The sequence below is a fragment of the Poecilia formosa genome, unplaced genomic scaffold (genome assembly GCF_000485575.1).
Source record: "Poecilia formosa unplaced genomic scaffold, Poecilia_formosa-5.1.2 Scaffold19, whole genome shotgun sequence".
NCBI lineage: Eukaryota > Metazoa > Chordata > Actinopteri > Cyprinodontiformes > Poeciliidae > Poecilia > Poecilia formosa.
In genome coordinates, this window is record NW_006799958.1 from 32628 (window position 1) to 49835 (window position 17208).

Sequence of the window (17208 nt, forward strand, 5' to 3'; positions counted from 1 at the left end):
TTGCTTGCAAAATACAATATGTGGTGGAAAACTAACAGTGTGCACATGTCACGCCATCTTGACAGCAATATGTGACGGTTGCAGCATCATTGTATGGGAATGATTTTCTTTAGCAAGGAAAGTGATGCTAGTCAGAGTTAATGGGAAGATGGATAGAGCTAAACATGAGGCAACAGTGGAGCAAAACCTCAGAGAAGCCACAAAGGACCGAACACTGAGGATGGAGGTTCGCCTTTCAGCTGGACAGTGACCAGAAACATGTAGCCGGAGCTGCAGCTAAACTATTTAGAGCCATGTATATTCATGTGATACTAGTTAACCCTTTTGCTACTAAGCCTCAAAACTCCTTCTGGATATTTTTGCTTATTTTAATTGTAAAAAGTTATTTAAATGTCCTGTTATTTAAATGTCCAGTTGTTTCCAAAACAACTGGAACTTTCAATATCTATTTACAATTTACAGTCTATTAAATTGTCTGAAACCATTCGTAGACAAACTGTACAAGTGGTTTCCAATTGAGAATGTGCAACAAATCTTGAACATTTCTGTTCAGTGATGCTACTTACTCAACCTGAGCTAATTTACAAAGGAAATGATCAAAAACATGTGGCTCAAGTCACCAGTAAACAGGTTTACTTGGGACTAATGACAAACAGGCATGCAGAGAAAGATAAACCTACAAATTACTGATTGTAGGAAAATGAATATAAATTCATTCCAAACTTCCAATTATTTTTTTTTAATTAGAAAATCTTTTTCCCTTCCACTTCACTGTTGCTACTTTGTGGTTGTCCATCCTGCTGGAGCAATTATTAATCTTTTTTCCTTATACATCCTCTATCTCGCCACTGCTGCTGTAGAGCACTGGTACCATGCAATGCTTTCACAGTTTTACTTTAAAACAAACAGCACCCTCCGCTGAGTCATCGTCACCAGCAGTTCTTACATTGCTTTGGTGCAGAGAGCTTCAAATAGTTCCTTCAGCTGCTCACATTTTGTCCTGGGACTTAACAAGGAGCATTGAAACGAAACACCTGGGTCATCTGAATGAGACGCTTAAACATCTGTGAACAATTGTGTGATTTCATCTGATTGGGAAATCTGCCCAGCTTGATATAAACATGGTTTACCCAATTGGGTATCCTTGAATTAGAACGTTTTTGGAACATTTGTCCATGTATAATGTACAGAACCTATTGACTGTACTTTAATGAGGTTTCATGGGTTTTAACCTGAAAAACAACAAAAGTTGAACACAGTTAAAAGTTCTGTCATTTGTCTCAAAAGTTGATAATGATCCATCAGTGTGACAAAAGGAAAGTGGTTGACATGGAGAGGCATGATAAAACGAAAAGAGCATCCATATTTTAAAGTCTGCAGCAGTTTTCTCTTCAGCTCGTATGGAAACCTGAATCTTACCAAGACAGTCAGTTAATGTTTCGAAAAGTGAAAAAAAAAAAAAACAACTCTCCGTATTCAAAGTTACTGTCTGTCCAAATGAAGAATCAAAACTGAGCTGGGAGGAACCTGCTGCTCTTGGCTTCAACCCAACACATTTTCCAGCTTCCTGCACAGACTGAATGCAAACGTTACAGAGAAAAAGTCATGATCCTACAGTTTTACTATGTCTGCTATATAATGGGAATTGATTGGTGAGGTCCCCTTTGACAGATTTTTTTCCATTTTAAGATTGTAGATTGGGATTTTTGGATAAGCCACAGCAAGTCATCCCCTTCATTATTTTCAAACCAAATGCAAAAACATTTGAGTTTGTGGGACCGCTGCCTTTTCCCCCATTTCTGATACAGTTTTTTTGGCTGACTGGTCTACATGTTGGCAGACTCTCATGAGTTTGTGTCAAAAATGTATCCCATGGAGAAAAGGGAGAGCAGATCAGTGATGAGAAAAGCAGAAGGAGAATAACTTCCCCGATCCTTTCTCCTAAAGCCTACTCACACCTGACTATCCATGGACAGAAGTAGAAGAACAAATAGATTTCTAATCAGGTCGTTACCTTAATTGCAAATCACTTATTATGTACACGGCTTAATAAAATGCCAGAGAAAACATCGACCAAATTGAAACCAAACATCAAGTTTTTTGCTTTTCTCTATGGTGGGAAAGCTCATGAGAAAATTCCCACAAAGTGGGATAACTAGTGACTTTCTATCTTTTCTTCTTCGCATGTTACTCAGACGTATCGCTCATGACGATATTTATTTCCCTGACCGAACCTGAGAAATGTATAAAAAGAAGAGATAACACCATAATCACACATTCACAATACACTTTATAAGGTGAAGAGCTGATTTGTCCAGTGAGCATGAGGAAGAGGAGCGTTACCATGGAGCTCTAACGTGACAAACCAAAGTGCTGAATAACCGCGTGTGACAAAAATTAAAATGGTGAAAACTAAAATCGTGGTAGATTTCCGTAGATGTTGTAAATATTCTTTGCATCACTACTCGCACAAACATTTCCAAAATACCTGTCAGTAGGGAGCCAAGCAGGGATTGCGTGAAATATGACAACAATAAATGGAAGGAGCTGAAAGTCTCACTTTCCAACACACGAGGCAATATTTTTATACGAGGCAATATTTTACGTTACGTTTTTATGAAGCCACAGTCCATCTGTCAGTTTTTATACAACAGGTTGTTTGTTCCAAAATAAAGCTGCACAGTAGACAATAGGGATGAGTTAAAATACTGATGTGTCTGTAGTCAAACACTCATTCATTTGGCTCATACACTGAGCAAAAACAAAGTGTAGCTACTGCTACATATATTGAGAAAAATCCATCCGTCCTCTTTCTAACACCAATTCATCCTTGGGGGTCATTGGATGCCTGCCTCCACACATTCCCATTGTGACAGAAAAGTTTGTTTTATTAAAGTAGCCTGCTTCGAAAACAATAAAATAGTTGATTGTGGTTTATTTAAACGCTATCAACATCTTGAGGTTTTCAAACACCGAAATGAGACGAAACATGCCTGTTAGGGTGACTCGGTTCATAATTACGAGTGGCATGCATGTGTTTGTGAATGATGATGTTTCTTTAGTCATGTTATCCTAGACACCAATTATTCATAAATCACCATTACCACGCCTGTCAAAGCGAATTTTTTCATTATGTATGTTTTGGGGCAAGAAAGCTTAGCAGTGGTCTGGGCACGATTCCATCAGGACATCGTCTAAAGATTCAATGTTTACCAAAATGTCATAAAATATTTTTCGCTAATGAAAGATGAAATGACTACAATTAACAAAAAAGGATGTAAAAAAAGAGAAGAGGAATTACATCAGGAGAAAAATACAATGAAATATGGATGAAACAAGTAATAGATATGAAAATAAGTTTATTAAATTACAATGTAAAGAGTTTTGTGATAATAAAATGAATGTTTTAATGGTTTGGTTTGATTATTTTCAAATAGCCTATGATTGATGTGTGCAAAAAGCATTCTTTGAATATTTTTTTTTAGAATAAAACAAAAAGTCAAATGAGTTTGAGACTCAAAGCGAGACTGTCAAAAAGTTTCAATATTTAAACAAAGCTGACATGGGAAGGCAGTCAACATGGTAACCAAAACAGAAAAGCCCAAAAATCAATGAAACGAAAAATAAAACTGAACAAGAGACTTTCTAAAATGTCCAAGTTCTCCAAAACTAAAAAAAAAACTAAATAAATGTCAGAAAAAATATACACAACCATCTAAAAGATTATTTTTTAAATATGGCACAGCAATAACTACGTACTCGAGAACTCGCTAACTTTAAGCCACATTGGCATTTCACTTTTATGTCTCGCTAAGAGACATTTAAAAGCTGCGGTGCATTCATGAGATTTGCTCTAAAAATACAAAACTGTACACTCAACTTCCAAAAAGTTTGAGCTCACTGAATATTTTCTTCTCCAAAGTCTCAGGATCATCACGATGCTTTTTGGGAAATGCGAGACGAGTCGTGGTGGGCCGTTTCCCCCGGCCTGTGTCATATTGTTGAATCATGACACGAAACACTAATTTTAACTGAGGCAAGTGAGGTCTGCAAGGCTTCAGATGTTATCATTGGCACTTTGTTAATGTACTGGGTAAGTCATTGGTGCACTTTAGTAATTTTGACAGGCTGGCTTCTCCTGGGAAGGTTCATCACCTTTGTGGATAATGGCTCTCACTGTGGTTGAGAGGAATCCCAAAGCATTAGAAATTTTATTTTTTTAAACCCTTTCCAGACTCACTGGTTTAAGTGACTTTATATATTACCTGTTTTTGAATTTTACTTTTTATATTACAGGTTTTGTAGCAAACAGGTTTGAGCATGGAAGCCTGTACATAGCTCCATATATATATGGAGATCTAAAATTAAACTTTGTTGTCCTGGTTTTAGAACTGTGCTTCATATAGACTTACCAGATATAGTTATATATTTGTGCCTGCTACTTAGTGTCATAGTTGGAGCAACAAGCAAACTTTTCAGGGTTTTCAAGACTTCTGGTCCGCTGTAGTACTTGTATTAAACTGCTGACTGTAAAAAAACAAAAGAAATCAGTATTTGCACTGGTGATTTATTCAGGCTTCAGCCTCTCAAGTGACAAACCAGGTTTGGAAAATAAAATTTTAATAAACGAATAAACGTGACACGTTTACTCCAATAGCATGCTTTGCATATATGAATAAAATTACGGCATAAAAGACAAGGAGGTGATTCTGCAGCAGAAATAAACGCTGCTTGTAGGTTAGTTTTGTAGGAATTTTCAAACTGAAACTTTATTTTATCAGGAACTAATTTGTCTGTGTGAAATAATTTTAAAGTCTTTCATCGGTGGAGAAAACATTTGCCGTGTTCCCCCCTCATCTCAAGCAGAACCCAAATCAGTAGTGCAGTCATTGCTTGTCACAAGTGAAACTTTTCATTATTTTCCTTGTGTACAGTGTATGATTCATCTATAATAATAGACTCTGGCATGATGGAGGCTGGAATACAAACACTCCGTTCAGGGACTTCCCTGGGAAACACACCTCTTTTGGTGGGTGACATCATTTCCTGTCTCGTGTGATAACATGTGAAACACGGCGTGGAAGGGTGGAGATATTAAGCATCCGATGAAACACATATGCAAGCAGACGTGTGTGTCCCTGAGACCTCGCTCAGGGAGAAACTTTTGGCAGACAATAATTAAAACCGCCTCAAGAAAACGATAACACGTCATTTTCACACACAAACGTGACCGGCTGTTAAAGGGGATACATATTAACACTTGGAAGCTGAAGAAAGATCGTAGTGCAGCGCTGTCATCAAAAACTGCCAGGCACCTAGTGATGTCTGGTGCAAAAAGTACTTATTTTTTTAGTAATGTAATGCATGTGATGTTAGTGTGATTATCATTACTTACTGTGCGGACGAGGAAAAGTAGGCTTCACAGTGTTGCACAGAAAGAAGGTGTTGGGTCTGAATCTCATCGGTGTCTTTTCAGTGTGACGTTTGCGTGAATCTCTCCGGGGTTTTTCTTTTTTTTTTTTTTTGGTTCCTCCAGCTTCATCCCATGTTGCAAAAACATACATGATTAAATGATTGGGCTGTTTTCTGCACCCGCCTAATCCTCGCAAGTTCAGAGTGGGGTGGATAATGAGTGTGTGTAGAAAAAGGGCCGTCAGATCAATTAGGAAGAGTCCCACGATAATACTGGAGTAGGCCTAGCTGCAGATATCCACAACTCAGGTGGAAGAATCTGTTGGGTTGTGCACTACAAAACTCAATCCTTGCTGGAAGAATGACTAGCCAGCATTCAATAAATGCCATAAGAGTTTCGTTCAACTCGTTCGGAAGTGGCTTCACCGCGAGCCAATCAGCAAATGTATCAGAAGCTGCTCTGTTCAGATGAATAAAAAATATGATTTTCATCTTACGAAATGAATCTGTGTTTGGTGAAAAGCTAACAAAGACATTTAAAACATCATTTGGTGACACATGGAGGTGGTAGCATCATGCTGAGGTAAAACAACAGTTTCTAGATTTTCATCCATAGGTGTTTTGAAAACCATCTACAGTTTTCTTCCATGTCAAGATTGTGTTGGCCTTTCTGAATGAAGTTTGAGTTTGTAGTGTGACAAAATGAGAAAAACGTATTCATGGATGAATACTTTTTTGGACGTTGTTGGAAGCAGGTCGTGAGAAGTTGCTCAGTTTATAGAAACAGAGGTGGCAAACTATAGTGTCAGGATTCTGCCTTATAAATGCACAAATGTGACACAACTACTGATGTACTGAGCAGCATGCACAATGATAAACCAGCTTTCTCAACTTCCGGTAATCACAATCAGAATCGAAGAACTGTAACCGTAGATGGCACATGATGTGTGGCAAGCAAGGAAATGAAAAAGAAAAGAGGAGATAAGAGTTGTGAGGACAGAGGGTGTGTCTTGTTTTGCACGTTCCCTCCCTCCATCACAGAGTTATAGATGGAGCAGAAGCAGCCTGCAGCATCCACACCTCCTGGTCCTGACAGCGCCACTCGTACCGAGAGCATCCAAAGAACTCAGAAAAGCCACCTGGATTCCTGCGGCTGAAGCGTAAACTTCCCACAGCGCCTGTCTTTTGGAGTCAACCCCTGATCTCATTCGCATCGCCGCAGGCCGTTTCCACCAGAGACTGATAAAGATGCCGCGGCAGCACTCACACTGCTTTCTGCTCCTTTTCCTCACGGCTTTCCTCATCGGGACGGCTCTGTCTCTTCCATCAACTTCCCACAGGCGCAGGGGTGAGTGAGAGCCGCACTGGCTTCGTCATGTGACTCATCTGCATCGGGGGACGCACACGATGTGATGAATTTGATGTGTTTGTCTTGGTTCTCATGAACTTCTTGAGCAGTAAATGTCCATCTGCTGCCTAAGACGAATGCATAAGGAATCTGTTTTTCTCATGAGTGGTTTGGTAACATACCTGCACCACTTAAGAAGATTTTAGACTGCATAAGATGTATATATAGTAGGATAAGCTGGGAAAATAGCACAACTTAAATATGCAGAAAAACTAATGATGTTTCCAAACACTGAAGGTATGTACAGAGAAATAAACGATAATTTCAATGTAAATATTACATGTAGCCATATTTAGATAAGCAAAAACAAAGATGATCTGTTTGTAAGTCATGCATAGTTGTTTGATTGTCTTCTTCCCAAAACAAAACCAAAAAAAAGTGGATTTGATTCAGTTTTTTGATTCTCTTAAACGTTGCCAAACTCAATTTCCGAAGGAGAAACTCTATTTAAAGTTAACCCACTTTGATGAAAGTATTATTACAGTATATTTTGGACAGTTGAATCTAATTTATCCACTTTCTTTTATCGCACATTGAAATCAGAGTGAAATAGTTTCCATGTTAGTGGTCAATTGACATGTGAAACAAACTAGTTTGATTGCTTTTGTTGGAACAAATCTCACCCACGTTTGCATATTAGGTTTGTTTTGTTTCCTAATAATTTTGAAAACTGTAATCTTTATTGTGAGCTAATTTTTTCTATAATGAAATAAACAAATAGTTTTAACAAAGTAAAAATAAGCATGACTGAGCGATTTTTAACACATCCATTTGAAGTTGATCAGAGTGTATGAACTTGTATTAAGTTTCCCAGGATTACAAATAAAAGGTGGCGCAGTTGGTAGAGCTGTTGCCTTGCAGCAAGAAGGTTCCCGGTTTGATTCCTGGCCCTGGTCTTTTCTTTCTGCATGGAGTTTGCATGTTCTCCCTGTGCATGCGTGGGTTTTCTCCGGGTACTCCAGCTTCCTCCCACAATCCAAAAACATGACTGTCAGGTTAATTGGCCTACACATGGTGGATGATCTGTAACGCTGTGGGTTTTGTTTCTTTGCTAAAAGCTATGCAATGCTACACAGAGTGGTTTGAAACATCATGAGACTTTTAGACAGAAATCTTGTGTCCTCTTCTAGAAAACAGGTAAAACTGGTCAGAGGATCAAAACAGCAGTAGATCACCAGACACACACCCACCATTGCCATCTCGGTCCCAGAGCTAAAAGTTGGAGAAATCCTCTGAAGCGAGTTGAAGAGAGGAGAGCATAAAACAGGATGAGGAGTCTGCATGATTTAGCAAGATTGTGCAAAGAGGAATAATCAAACGTCCTCCTGTCTGTACACTCCCACCTCGACAAGCATTATAGAGGAAGACTAAGTGCTAGCTGTCCTGCTGGGAAGAGGGAGTCATAGAAGATCTGGGTGGTAATAATTCACACTTGTAAATAAATGTGCCCAAACTACTGGCTGATCTCAGAGGTGTTAGTATTTTTGGAAGGCAACGACATAGCTGTGGGTAAATATGATTAAACTTTCAGTCTGTGTTTGACAGCTAAAGGCTTTCCCGGCTTTTATGTTCAATTTCTTGTACTTTATTTTACATGCTAGTAATTTAAGTAAGTTAAAATGTTGTTCTTTTTTTGTTTTTGTTTTTTTCGGTAGTTGGAAAAGGAACCCAAGCATGAAACATAAGAACATCAAAAGTGCATTACAGCTTATTAAACCTTCTCGGCCTGATTAGGATTCTTGCTACATTCTTGGAAAGGAGATGAAGTTTCCACAAATGTTTTCCATATTGTCTCATTGTCCTCTTACTGTAGTTTTTGGGCTCTCACATGTGAATTCTTGTGATAATGATTTCCATTTCCAGCTCTGTTCTCTGCAGCCCTTTAAAGGCATTATTGGCAGTAAGACTGATTCTAGCTGAGGTGGTACAAAGCAATCAGAACAGCTGACTAAAGTTTGCTGGTGTTTTTTCTGGCTGCTGAACTCAAGAAGCTTTTTTTTGTGTTGCTGCACTCTGACCAGAGTCAAATGTCTTTGCCTTTGAATCTAACAGTAAAAAAAGAACATTATTGTTAAAGTATTGTGAATTTTGGGATGCATAGCACTGGTGCCTTGCAGCAAGGCGGTCCTGGGTTTGAATCTCAGCCTGCTGTCTTTCTGGATGGAGTTTGCTTGTCCTCTCTGTGTGAATTCATCGGTTCTCTCTGGGTACTCCTGCTTCCTCCCACAGTCCAAAAACATGTTAGGTTGACTGGCCTCTCTTTTCCATCTAATCTAAATATACGTGCCAGTTCCAGTACTTAGAATAATAAATTTATTTTTACAAAATAGTGAAACAAACTTGAAGAAACACACTTTAAATCTCACGATCTCACTCAAAGAAATGCAATCAGTTACCACACAACACCTCTGAAGCAGCACTGTGATCTCCATGGCTTTATTTAATTAGCTTAAACACATATCTGCATCTTAATGAGTTTCTTCACCTGTAAAAAGTAAAATGAATATCTCAACATTTGTTGCACCTTGAACTTTTTTAAGCCCAAGGTGCAACAAAACATCAGTCTAGTTGATTAAAACAAGATGATTGTGCAGTTGGGAATTTGTGTCCGTCCCCCTTTACTTTAAGACCCCTAAATCAAATCAAATTGGCACCACCTACTTAGTAACATAAGTGCACTTTTTAAGTAATTTAATCCAAGCATAAATAGATCTGTTATAACACTAGGCATCATTTTAAACACACCATGCCTACAGTGAAGCATGGTGGTGGCTGCATCATGCTGTGGGGTGCATTTCAAAGTGGACTTTCCCTGTCCTATATGATTGAGGTGTTGCATAAGGAAGAATGGCTAAATCGTGTCTAAATTTCCTTAAGCTTGCCCTCCACGTCTATGTAAATGAAATCTCAGCAAAATATGTTTAAGGTTGTGGTTTTATGGTGAAAGAATGTAAAAGAAATATATATATTTTTTGCAGAGTATGACTGACACAGTTTAGCACAAAATACAGTCCACAAACTACAGAGTCATGCCAGACAAAGCAGAATCTCTTGTCATCACCAGACTAATAAAGTGGCGAGTCTGGCATGAGAGATGAAAGCAAGAGATTCATTATTTGGAAAGTTGAGGCGGGATCAGGTCAAAAGTACGATGACACATGTAGGGCAGCGGAGACGGAGTGAGGAAGGAGAAGGATAAAGCAGCCATACGAGGGAAAGAAGAAACAGCTGCTGCTCATACAGCTGAGTCTGACACTAAGGTGGTGATGTAGTGTGAGAGAGGAGAGACCCACATGGGAACAGCATGACTGCTTGGGGTAAAATATGAAAATCCAAGGCACGACTTTCTGCAGCCAGGATTTTAAGGCGATGCCCGCATCCAGGCCTAGATATGTGATTAGTGATGGATGTGGCCAGAGAGACGTGTGCCGAGTTACAGGAGATATTCTTAGTTGCAGAATTACACCCGTCTCCAGTTATTCCCATTAGAGCTTATGTAGGTCAGGTCTCGTGTCGTTAAATCACCCGCTAACTTATTTCAAAACCTCCCCCGTCTGACTGACGTGAGGTTCTGAGGGATTTTCCCTCTTCATTTCCTTAACTGGACGGAACCGCTGCACCAAACAACACAGTCAAACATCTGTCTTTATCTTCACAGCGAGGAGATCCAAGTTTTCCTTCACCTCCTCACTTCCAACACAGAGACCTGAGTCTGTGCGGTGCTGAGCCGCGTCTCTCCATGACTGAACCCTGCGGTTAAATAAAGGCTGGGTACAAACGTGTATCTACAAAATTTTTCATATTTTTCACGTCAACCACAAACATTGACGTATTAAATTGGAATTTTCTGCAGACCAACACAAAATGACATTTTTTGTAAAGTAGAAAAAATGCGGCCACCGTCAGCATAAAGATAGTTTTTTTTTTCAGAGCGCAAACTTTTTTTTTCCATCACAAATAGCATTTTGCAATTTTAGTATTTAGCACACCTGAGTCAACACAACCCTTTTCTGCAGGTACAGCTGTAGGTTTTATTGAACGTGCCAATAACACATCATACTAAAACTTTTAGGGTTTTGTCCCCCTGACTATAAACAAAAATAGTTCAGTTTGTAGCTTAGGCTCTGTTTATTAAAATATACTAGGCTCAGTGAGATTGGGTAGGTATCATCCTTTAATATTAGCTTTCAAATCTTGCCACAGATCCCCAGTTCTATTTATGTTTGGACTTTAACTGGGCCATTGTAACACGTGAATGCTCTTTGCCAGATCTAACTCTGCTGGGAAATGAACCTCTGCTCCATTTTCCTTAACTTATCTCCATCAAACCTCCCATCAGGTCTGATGAATTTCCTTATCCAATCTCAAAATAAACATTTATACATCATGATACTGCCGCCACCATTTGGTGAGATGATCGTCAATGTTCTCCATTAAACCTCTGAGATTTTCAATACATTATTTTTCCTGTTGCCTCTCAGTTACGCCCCATTTTGTTTAGATCTATTTTTTAAAACGTCAGCATGCTATGTTGGCCGAAAGGCGAAACTTTCGACAGGTTGTCATAGGACAGATCCAGTGTGTGTTTCTTCTGGATATCAGAATTAGGTTAAGTTTAAAATTAGCTGGCAGTCTTTTCTCAGTGTGTCAACTGTTTTGAGTCTCTCATCCTAAGAGACAGTCCCTGTTGGGTTTCAATGGAAAAAAAACAACAACAGAAAAAGAATTCAGTGTTGATAGGAAACAAACCCTGATGGTGTTTTTCAAATCCAGGGCTTCCCCCTCTCTCGCTGTCAGTGCCTGAGCTGGCGTCCTGCAGTGTCTGGCACCGCCGCTAATGCAAAGTTCCACTATTTCATTCAGAGCTGCGGCCCGAGCCAAGGACATGTGCAGAGGAGAGCACAGCGCGGGTCCTCACCCAGGCAAACACCCCATTGTTTAAAGAGCGGAGGTTTTAGGCAGGCACTTGGGATTTCCACCGCAAAATAATAATAAAACAAGATCAAAACAAATAGAAACAGAAGTGATGGAAATACAATTAACAAAATACCTTTAAGTATAAAACTCACCATTTCACATCCAAGCCTTCCTGCGGGGTTATTGTTTTCCATGCGCTGCAGCCAGCTCTCGGTTATAACTCTCACCCCTTGTCAAATCCAGTTTGTCTCAGTGCTCGGGCTTTCAGCAGCACATCTGGTATGAAATGACAGTTTTTCTATCGCAGACAAAAAAGTGGCAAAGGAGACTTACTTTTTCTCGTTTTGTGCCAGTAATGATGGGGGATTCAGGTCAATTTATTGTGCATACTGAATGGAAGCGTGCACATAATGCGAAGGTGACTGTGCTGTTAGAAGCAACAGTCTACTACTTGATATTTCTGAATCAGAGTCTGCTTCATGTATTAACAAACATGAACCTGTACATGATGTTTTCAGCAAGGGCTCGTTTCATGCTCGGTCAGAACTTTATCAGCTGCAAACATTCAACCTGTTAGCGTTCCTGTGTCTCCAGAATGTTACCAAAAGCAACGTTTTGTCCCTTGGAGGACGGTAGAGACATTATTGTCCTGCTGCAGTGGGAGTTGGGAGAGGCTGTTCTATAGATTATCAAGGAGGAGTTCTCAGACTTCATGTTCAAAGGTTCAAATCTGATTTCTAGATCGGGTTGTTTTAAAACCTTCCTGCTTGTAGCCATTAGCTTTGCATTCTCTGCTTGATAATGCAACTCATAATTGTTTTGGCATCGGTCCCTGGTCTCCCCTGAGCTACGCCTCAGCTGAGTGGACTGGGCCCAGACTGACTGGCGGTTCCGTAACGATTTGTCTTCCAGACTTTGAGAATCTCTGATGCGCTGTGTGGTGTCTCCTAACTCTGCTTCTTCTGGCACATCTCACCTTCACATGATAGGAAAACACGTGTGGGACGTCTGACAGATTCAGTAGCTTCACCTGGTTTTGTCGCTTCCTCTCGCAGTCCAAAAACATTCATGTTAAAGTAATTGTTCTCCCTAAAGTCATGTGTTCATGGTGATCTGTCAAGTTTATGTCTCTGTAGTTGTATGTCATTACACGAATGCTGAGAAAATGGACGTCCCTTTACGGATTTCTTCAAGCTAATTTCAATAACAGACAGAGATCATCTGAGCGAACACGAAAAGCCAAAAGGGCACTTTGTGAAAATGTAATATGGCCCCCTGCCGTTATTTTTCAATGATTATTCTCACCAGCCAAACCCAGTCCTGATTTCTGCCAGACATTAAATATCAAGAAATCACCTATAAAGAACTTGTCTAGCAATGTGTAGTAGGCTAAAACTTGCACATGATGCTCTGATCCAAAGAAATTCAAGATTCAAAGCCACTGTTTCCTGTCAGTCTTGAAAAGTTAAAACAAAAAACATTTGTAATCCTTGAGGACTGAAGTGAACCACAGTAGGAGTCATCAGGGGGAGATGAAGAAGAACTAGAACAGAGCTAAACCTTCCCAGGTGTGGCCAACCCTCCGAAAATTAACCTGGGAGCTTATTGACGGGTTATCCAGCTGGATGAGTCAATGATGCACTGAATCACTCGACTCACTTAAGATTACTGCTTATAGTTGAATAATGTGAAGATTATTGAATGATTCAATGAACAAAAATGACTTCAATCAGAGAGTTTGAGGGGGAAGCGGATACATACCAAAGAGGCCTGTCTCGTTTTTCCCAAATAACACCTCGGTGATCCTCAATATATTTGGGAAAATGTTTTATGTGCTGTTGAGGAAACGTAAATGGAACTTTTTGAAAGGTGTGTATCCTGTTTCATCTGGAATAAAACTATTTTTCAAAGATGACGTCATACAGAGACAGTTACTGTTTTCCTGGACAGCTTTCTTTACCTGATGTAACCATCCATTCTGCTCCCCAGAGTACTTATCATTTAATTGCCCTGACAAAGTGAACAAAAAATAAGACCGTAAGATTTTTCGGTTTCCGTCCAGCTTAAATCCGTTCTCTAGTTCCTGTCATCGTCTGACATCTGTTAGCATATTCTTCTTATTTGTACTCTTTCTGAATAAGTCATTTTCAGCAGAAATGTGGTGTAATTCTGTTTCTGTCACCTCATGATATTTCATTCAGCTCTACATGAGAGTAACGCTTCTACTCTCACCTCATATTTTAAAAGCAAGTGTTTATTTCACCTTCAAGAAGATTTCATTGCACCAGTTTTACTCCCAAGCTCATCATCTGCATGTCTCAAGTTGTGATGGTGAAATCAGGATGATTTGATTTTAAAGTGAACATCCTTATTTATCTCTACACGCAGCATGAATGATTGTCTTACTCTCTGAGGAATCTGGCAACATGAGCTCTTATTTCTCATGTACTTGCAGCTGCTTTGACTGTAAGTGATAAAATGCAGAAGAATGTAAGTTATAAGAATATAACTTGAAAGCAGCTTCCTTCTCCCACATTCTTAAAGTTATAGTTTATTGTTCTTGGTATTTATGTGTGCAGATTATTTGTGTGTGTTGTGATTTTGGAAAATGCCCTGCCAGTTTGTGGAACAATAAACCCGGTTAAAGTTAGCTGATAGTACATCTATCTGGAAAGTTAATGGAAAGTTCCAGAAAAGCTCATGGAAAGTTTTGGAAAATGCATATTACTGAAAAGCAATTTGTAAATTTTGAAACTTATTTGTACCTTTAGGAAAGTACCTAGTAGGAAATTCTTAGTTCTTGACTAAGTCAGAGAAAGTATCTGTTACCCTCTGGAAAGTATCCGGTAAATGTCTGAAATCTGTAAATTCAAGAAATGCACAGGGAGTATTGGTGGAATTTATATTCTGTTATTGCTCATTCAATAGTTTTCAGTGTAAAAAAAAAAGGTTTGTCATAAAGTGTTTATTGTCGATCTGATCAGTGGTTCCCCTCCTGCTTCAATAGTGAGACGTCAGAATATGAAAGTCCGCATCAGCGCCTCGGGAGACACCATTGTGATGAAGTTCCTGCATCCTAACACCGACACCAAGCTTGAGGGCTACATCCTGGGATACGGCAGCAGCATGTTCTCCAAACAGTTCATCCAGTTGCCTGAAAATGGACAGCCATATGAGACTGAGTTTGGTAAGACTGGAGGGGTGTTTGCCCACAGTCAAGTAATCTGCCTGGATTGTTTGACTGTAAGCTAAAAGAGTGAATTATGAGAGCACATTCACACCCAAACTCATATTTCCCTTGTGGTTAGATGCTGAACCAAAGTACCTTGTAGCTGTCCAGCCAATCCCAGCCAATGAGGTGAAAAAGCAGTGCAAAGGTTTGTGTTTAAAAAAAAAAAAAAAAGTAAAGAATCATCACCAAAACTACACAGCAAGATTTATTTCCAAGCTAAATCTGAGTGATTTAAGTATAAAAGTAAAATCCTGCTTTGTTTTTTCAGGTAAAGTGGAACTGCAAAAGCCTCTGCATTTGGTCATCGGGTCTGTGACGCCCACCTCTGTCCTCCTCTCCTGGGGGATGCTGCTGAAAACACCCTTTGAAGGGAATGTCATGAACGACTGCCTAGAAGATGGGTGAGTGTAGATAAAGTTTATTTTCTAAAACGCACCGTGACACGCAGGCGTCCGTTCATAAACAGACGCACACAACACATAAATCCAACCAAAATTGGTCGTCTATTATATATTTTTTATTAAAAAATAATGCAGCAGTCTCTAAGGAAAAATTGATTTCTACAAAGTAGTGACAATTAAATAAAAATATTTAACATAAGTGACTGCACACATCACCTCCTATTTTTTATTTTTATTTTTTGTAAAATTTTGTCAAGAGGGTGAATGTTTTTTTTATAAGCACAGTAAACGGTTTAAAATCGACACTGTGTGGCTTCTAGAAAACCGGGCAGATAACTCTTAAATTGCATACCTCATGTGAGAGTTGTCCCTTTTTCCAAGGAAGAGGGAAAATAAACGTCTGCATATCTTCTACATCTTGACTTTCCCTTGGAATACTTTACCTGAACTTTATAAGTAATTTGGATGTGTTTGAGTGAAAACAATCCACGGTAAGTGTGATGGAGATGTCCTGGCCAGTTACAGTAAAAGACTCCCTGACGTCTCTCGGGTTACCTAGCATTGGATCCAGAGCAGCTGGGTGTTTGAGAGAGGAGTCCTCCCACACGACATGCAGCATGCGTAAAATATTTAGTCTAAAATTGGAAAAAGAAAACTGTACAGGTGTCATTCGCCTAGTAATATTTTCACATTCAAACGGAGGAAAGAATTAAAGGAAAAGTCTCTCCTTCACAGTCAGAGCGTAGCATGGCGTCACTAAGCAGCACAGAAAAGAATCTGTTCAAAAATGTTAGTTTTAGTTCGTTCTTCATCAATTTAAACTTCTTACTCCACACGTTTACGAGTTCTGCTCTGTTCTCCTCTCAGACACTATACGGTTCGTTACCGCGAGAAGAACAGGAAGTGGAACTACCAGACCTGCCCAACGAGCGACACGGTCATTGACAACCTGAAGCCCCATGCCGTCTACGAGTTTGGAGTCCAGCCTAATTCCAAGGACGGCGCCGGAGCCTGGAGCAAACCCGTGCTTCACAACGTCAGCACTGCAGGCATCCAGGGTATGTAGGATTTCTTTGTGTTGCTCAAGTACCTCAAAGTTAATCAGTTTTCAATAATCATTCAATTCTTTTTTCTTTTTTTTCTCAGTACAGAAACAAAGACTCACCTGTGAGTCATGTAGGCATCTAGAGGATCCTGAACTCAATGGATGAACCGATGTTGTGTCGACTAGTTTTATGTTTACCTTAGGTTGTTTGTTAGTCTGTTACAATAACCATTGTTGATCCATTTGATTTGTTTGCGTTTTTTTTAAGTTAACGATTCTAGTGTTGGACAATGTAGGATGGTGTCTCGCAGCAACATGACATAATGTGGACTGAATAACTGTTATCTTAGCACTGCTCTAGCTCATTACTTTGAGTTTTTGTAAAGTAGCAGGAAAAATTTTCTGATTCGAATCTTTTTGTCAGTGTTTGCTCTTTTATCTCTACTTGTCAGTCTCACATTCCAAAATGTGAGACTTTAAGTGTCTTGAGTTGGGGACACTGGTCCCATAACGTAGAGGGGGATCCCAACATTTCTACTTGTCACATTTTTTTTTTCTTTTTTTTTTTTTTTTTTTTTTAGGTTTTTCTTTAATTTAATTTGATGAGGATATCAGAAAATACATGGTGTAGTCATGGTAATTACAGGTGCAAATGGGTTATGCACAGACTCATTCTATAAATTCAAAATATTACTGAAAAGCCCATTTATTTCAGGAACTTTTTCAATAAGTGAAACACATTATATAGATTAATTACACACAGATGGTTGTTTGAAAGCCTTTACTTCTGTTA

General features: G+C 39.3%; 1 protein-coding gene across 7 annotated transcripts in view; it reads left to right on the plus strand.

Annotated features, from left to right (window-relative positions):
* The first annotated feature begins 6468 nt into the window (after positions 1-6468).
* Positions 6469-17208, plus strand: part of LOC103134716 (target of Nesh-SH3-like) — a 30484-nt gene continuing 19744 nt past the window's right edge. For 5 of the 7 annotated variants that reach the window (XM_016669084.1, XM_016669085.1, XM_016669087.1 and 2 more), the window contains exons 1-5: positions 6469-6760; positions 14745-14924; positions 15046-15114; positions 15238-15370; positions 16238-16428. In XM_016669084.1, coding sequence (XP_016524570.1) covers positions 6661-6760; positions 14745-14924; positions 15046-15114; positions 15238-15370; positions 16238-16428 — 673 coding nt within the window. In that variant the 5' untranslated portion in view covers positions 6469-6660. The remainder of the gene's footprint in view (positions 6761-14744; positions 14925-15045; positions 15115-15237; positions 15371-16237; positions 16429-17208) is intronic. The other 2 variants (XM_007547103.2, XM_016669089.1) reach the window with 1 other exon arrangement.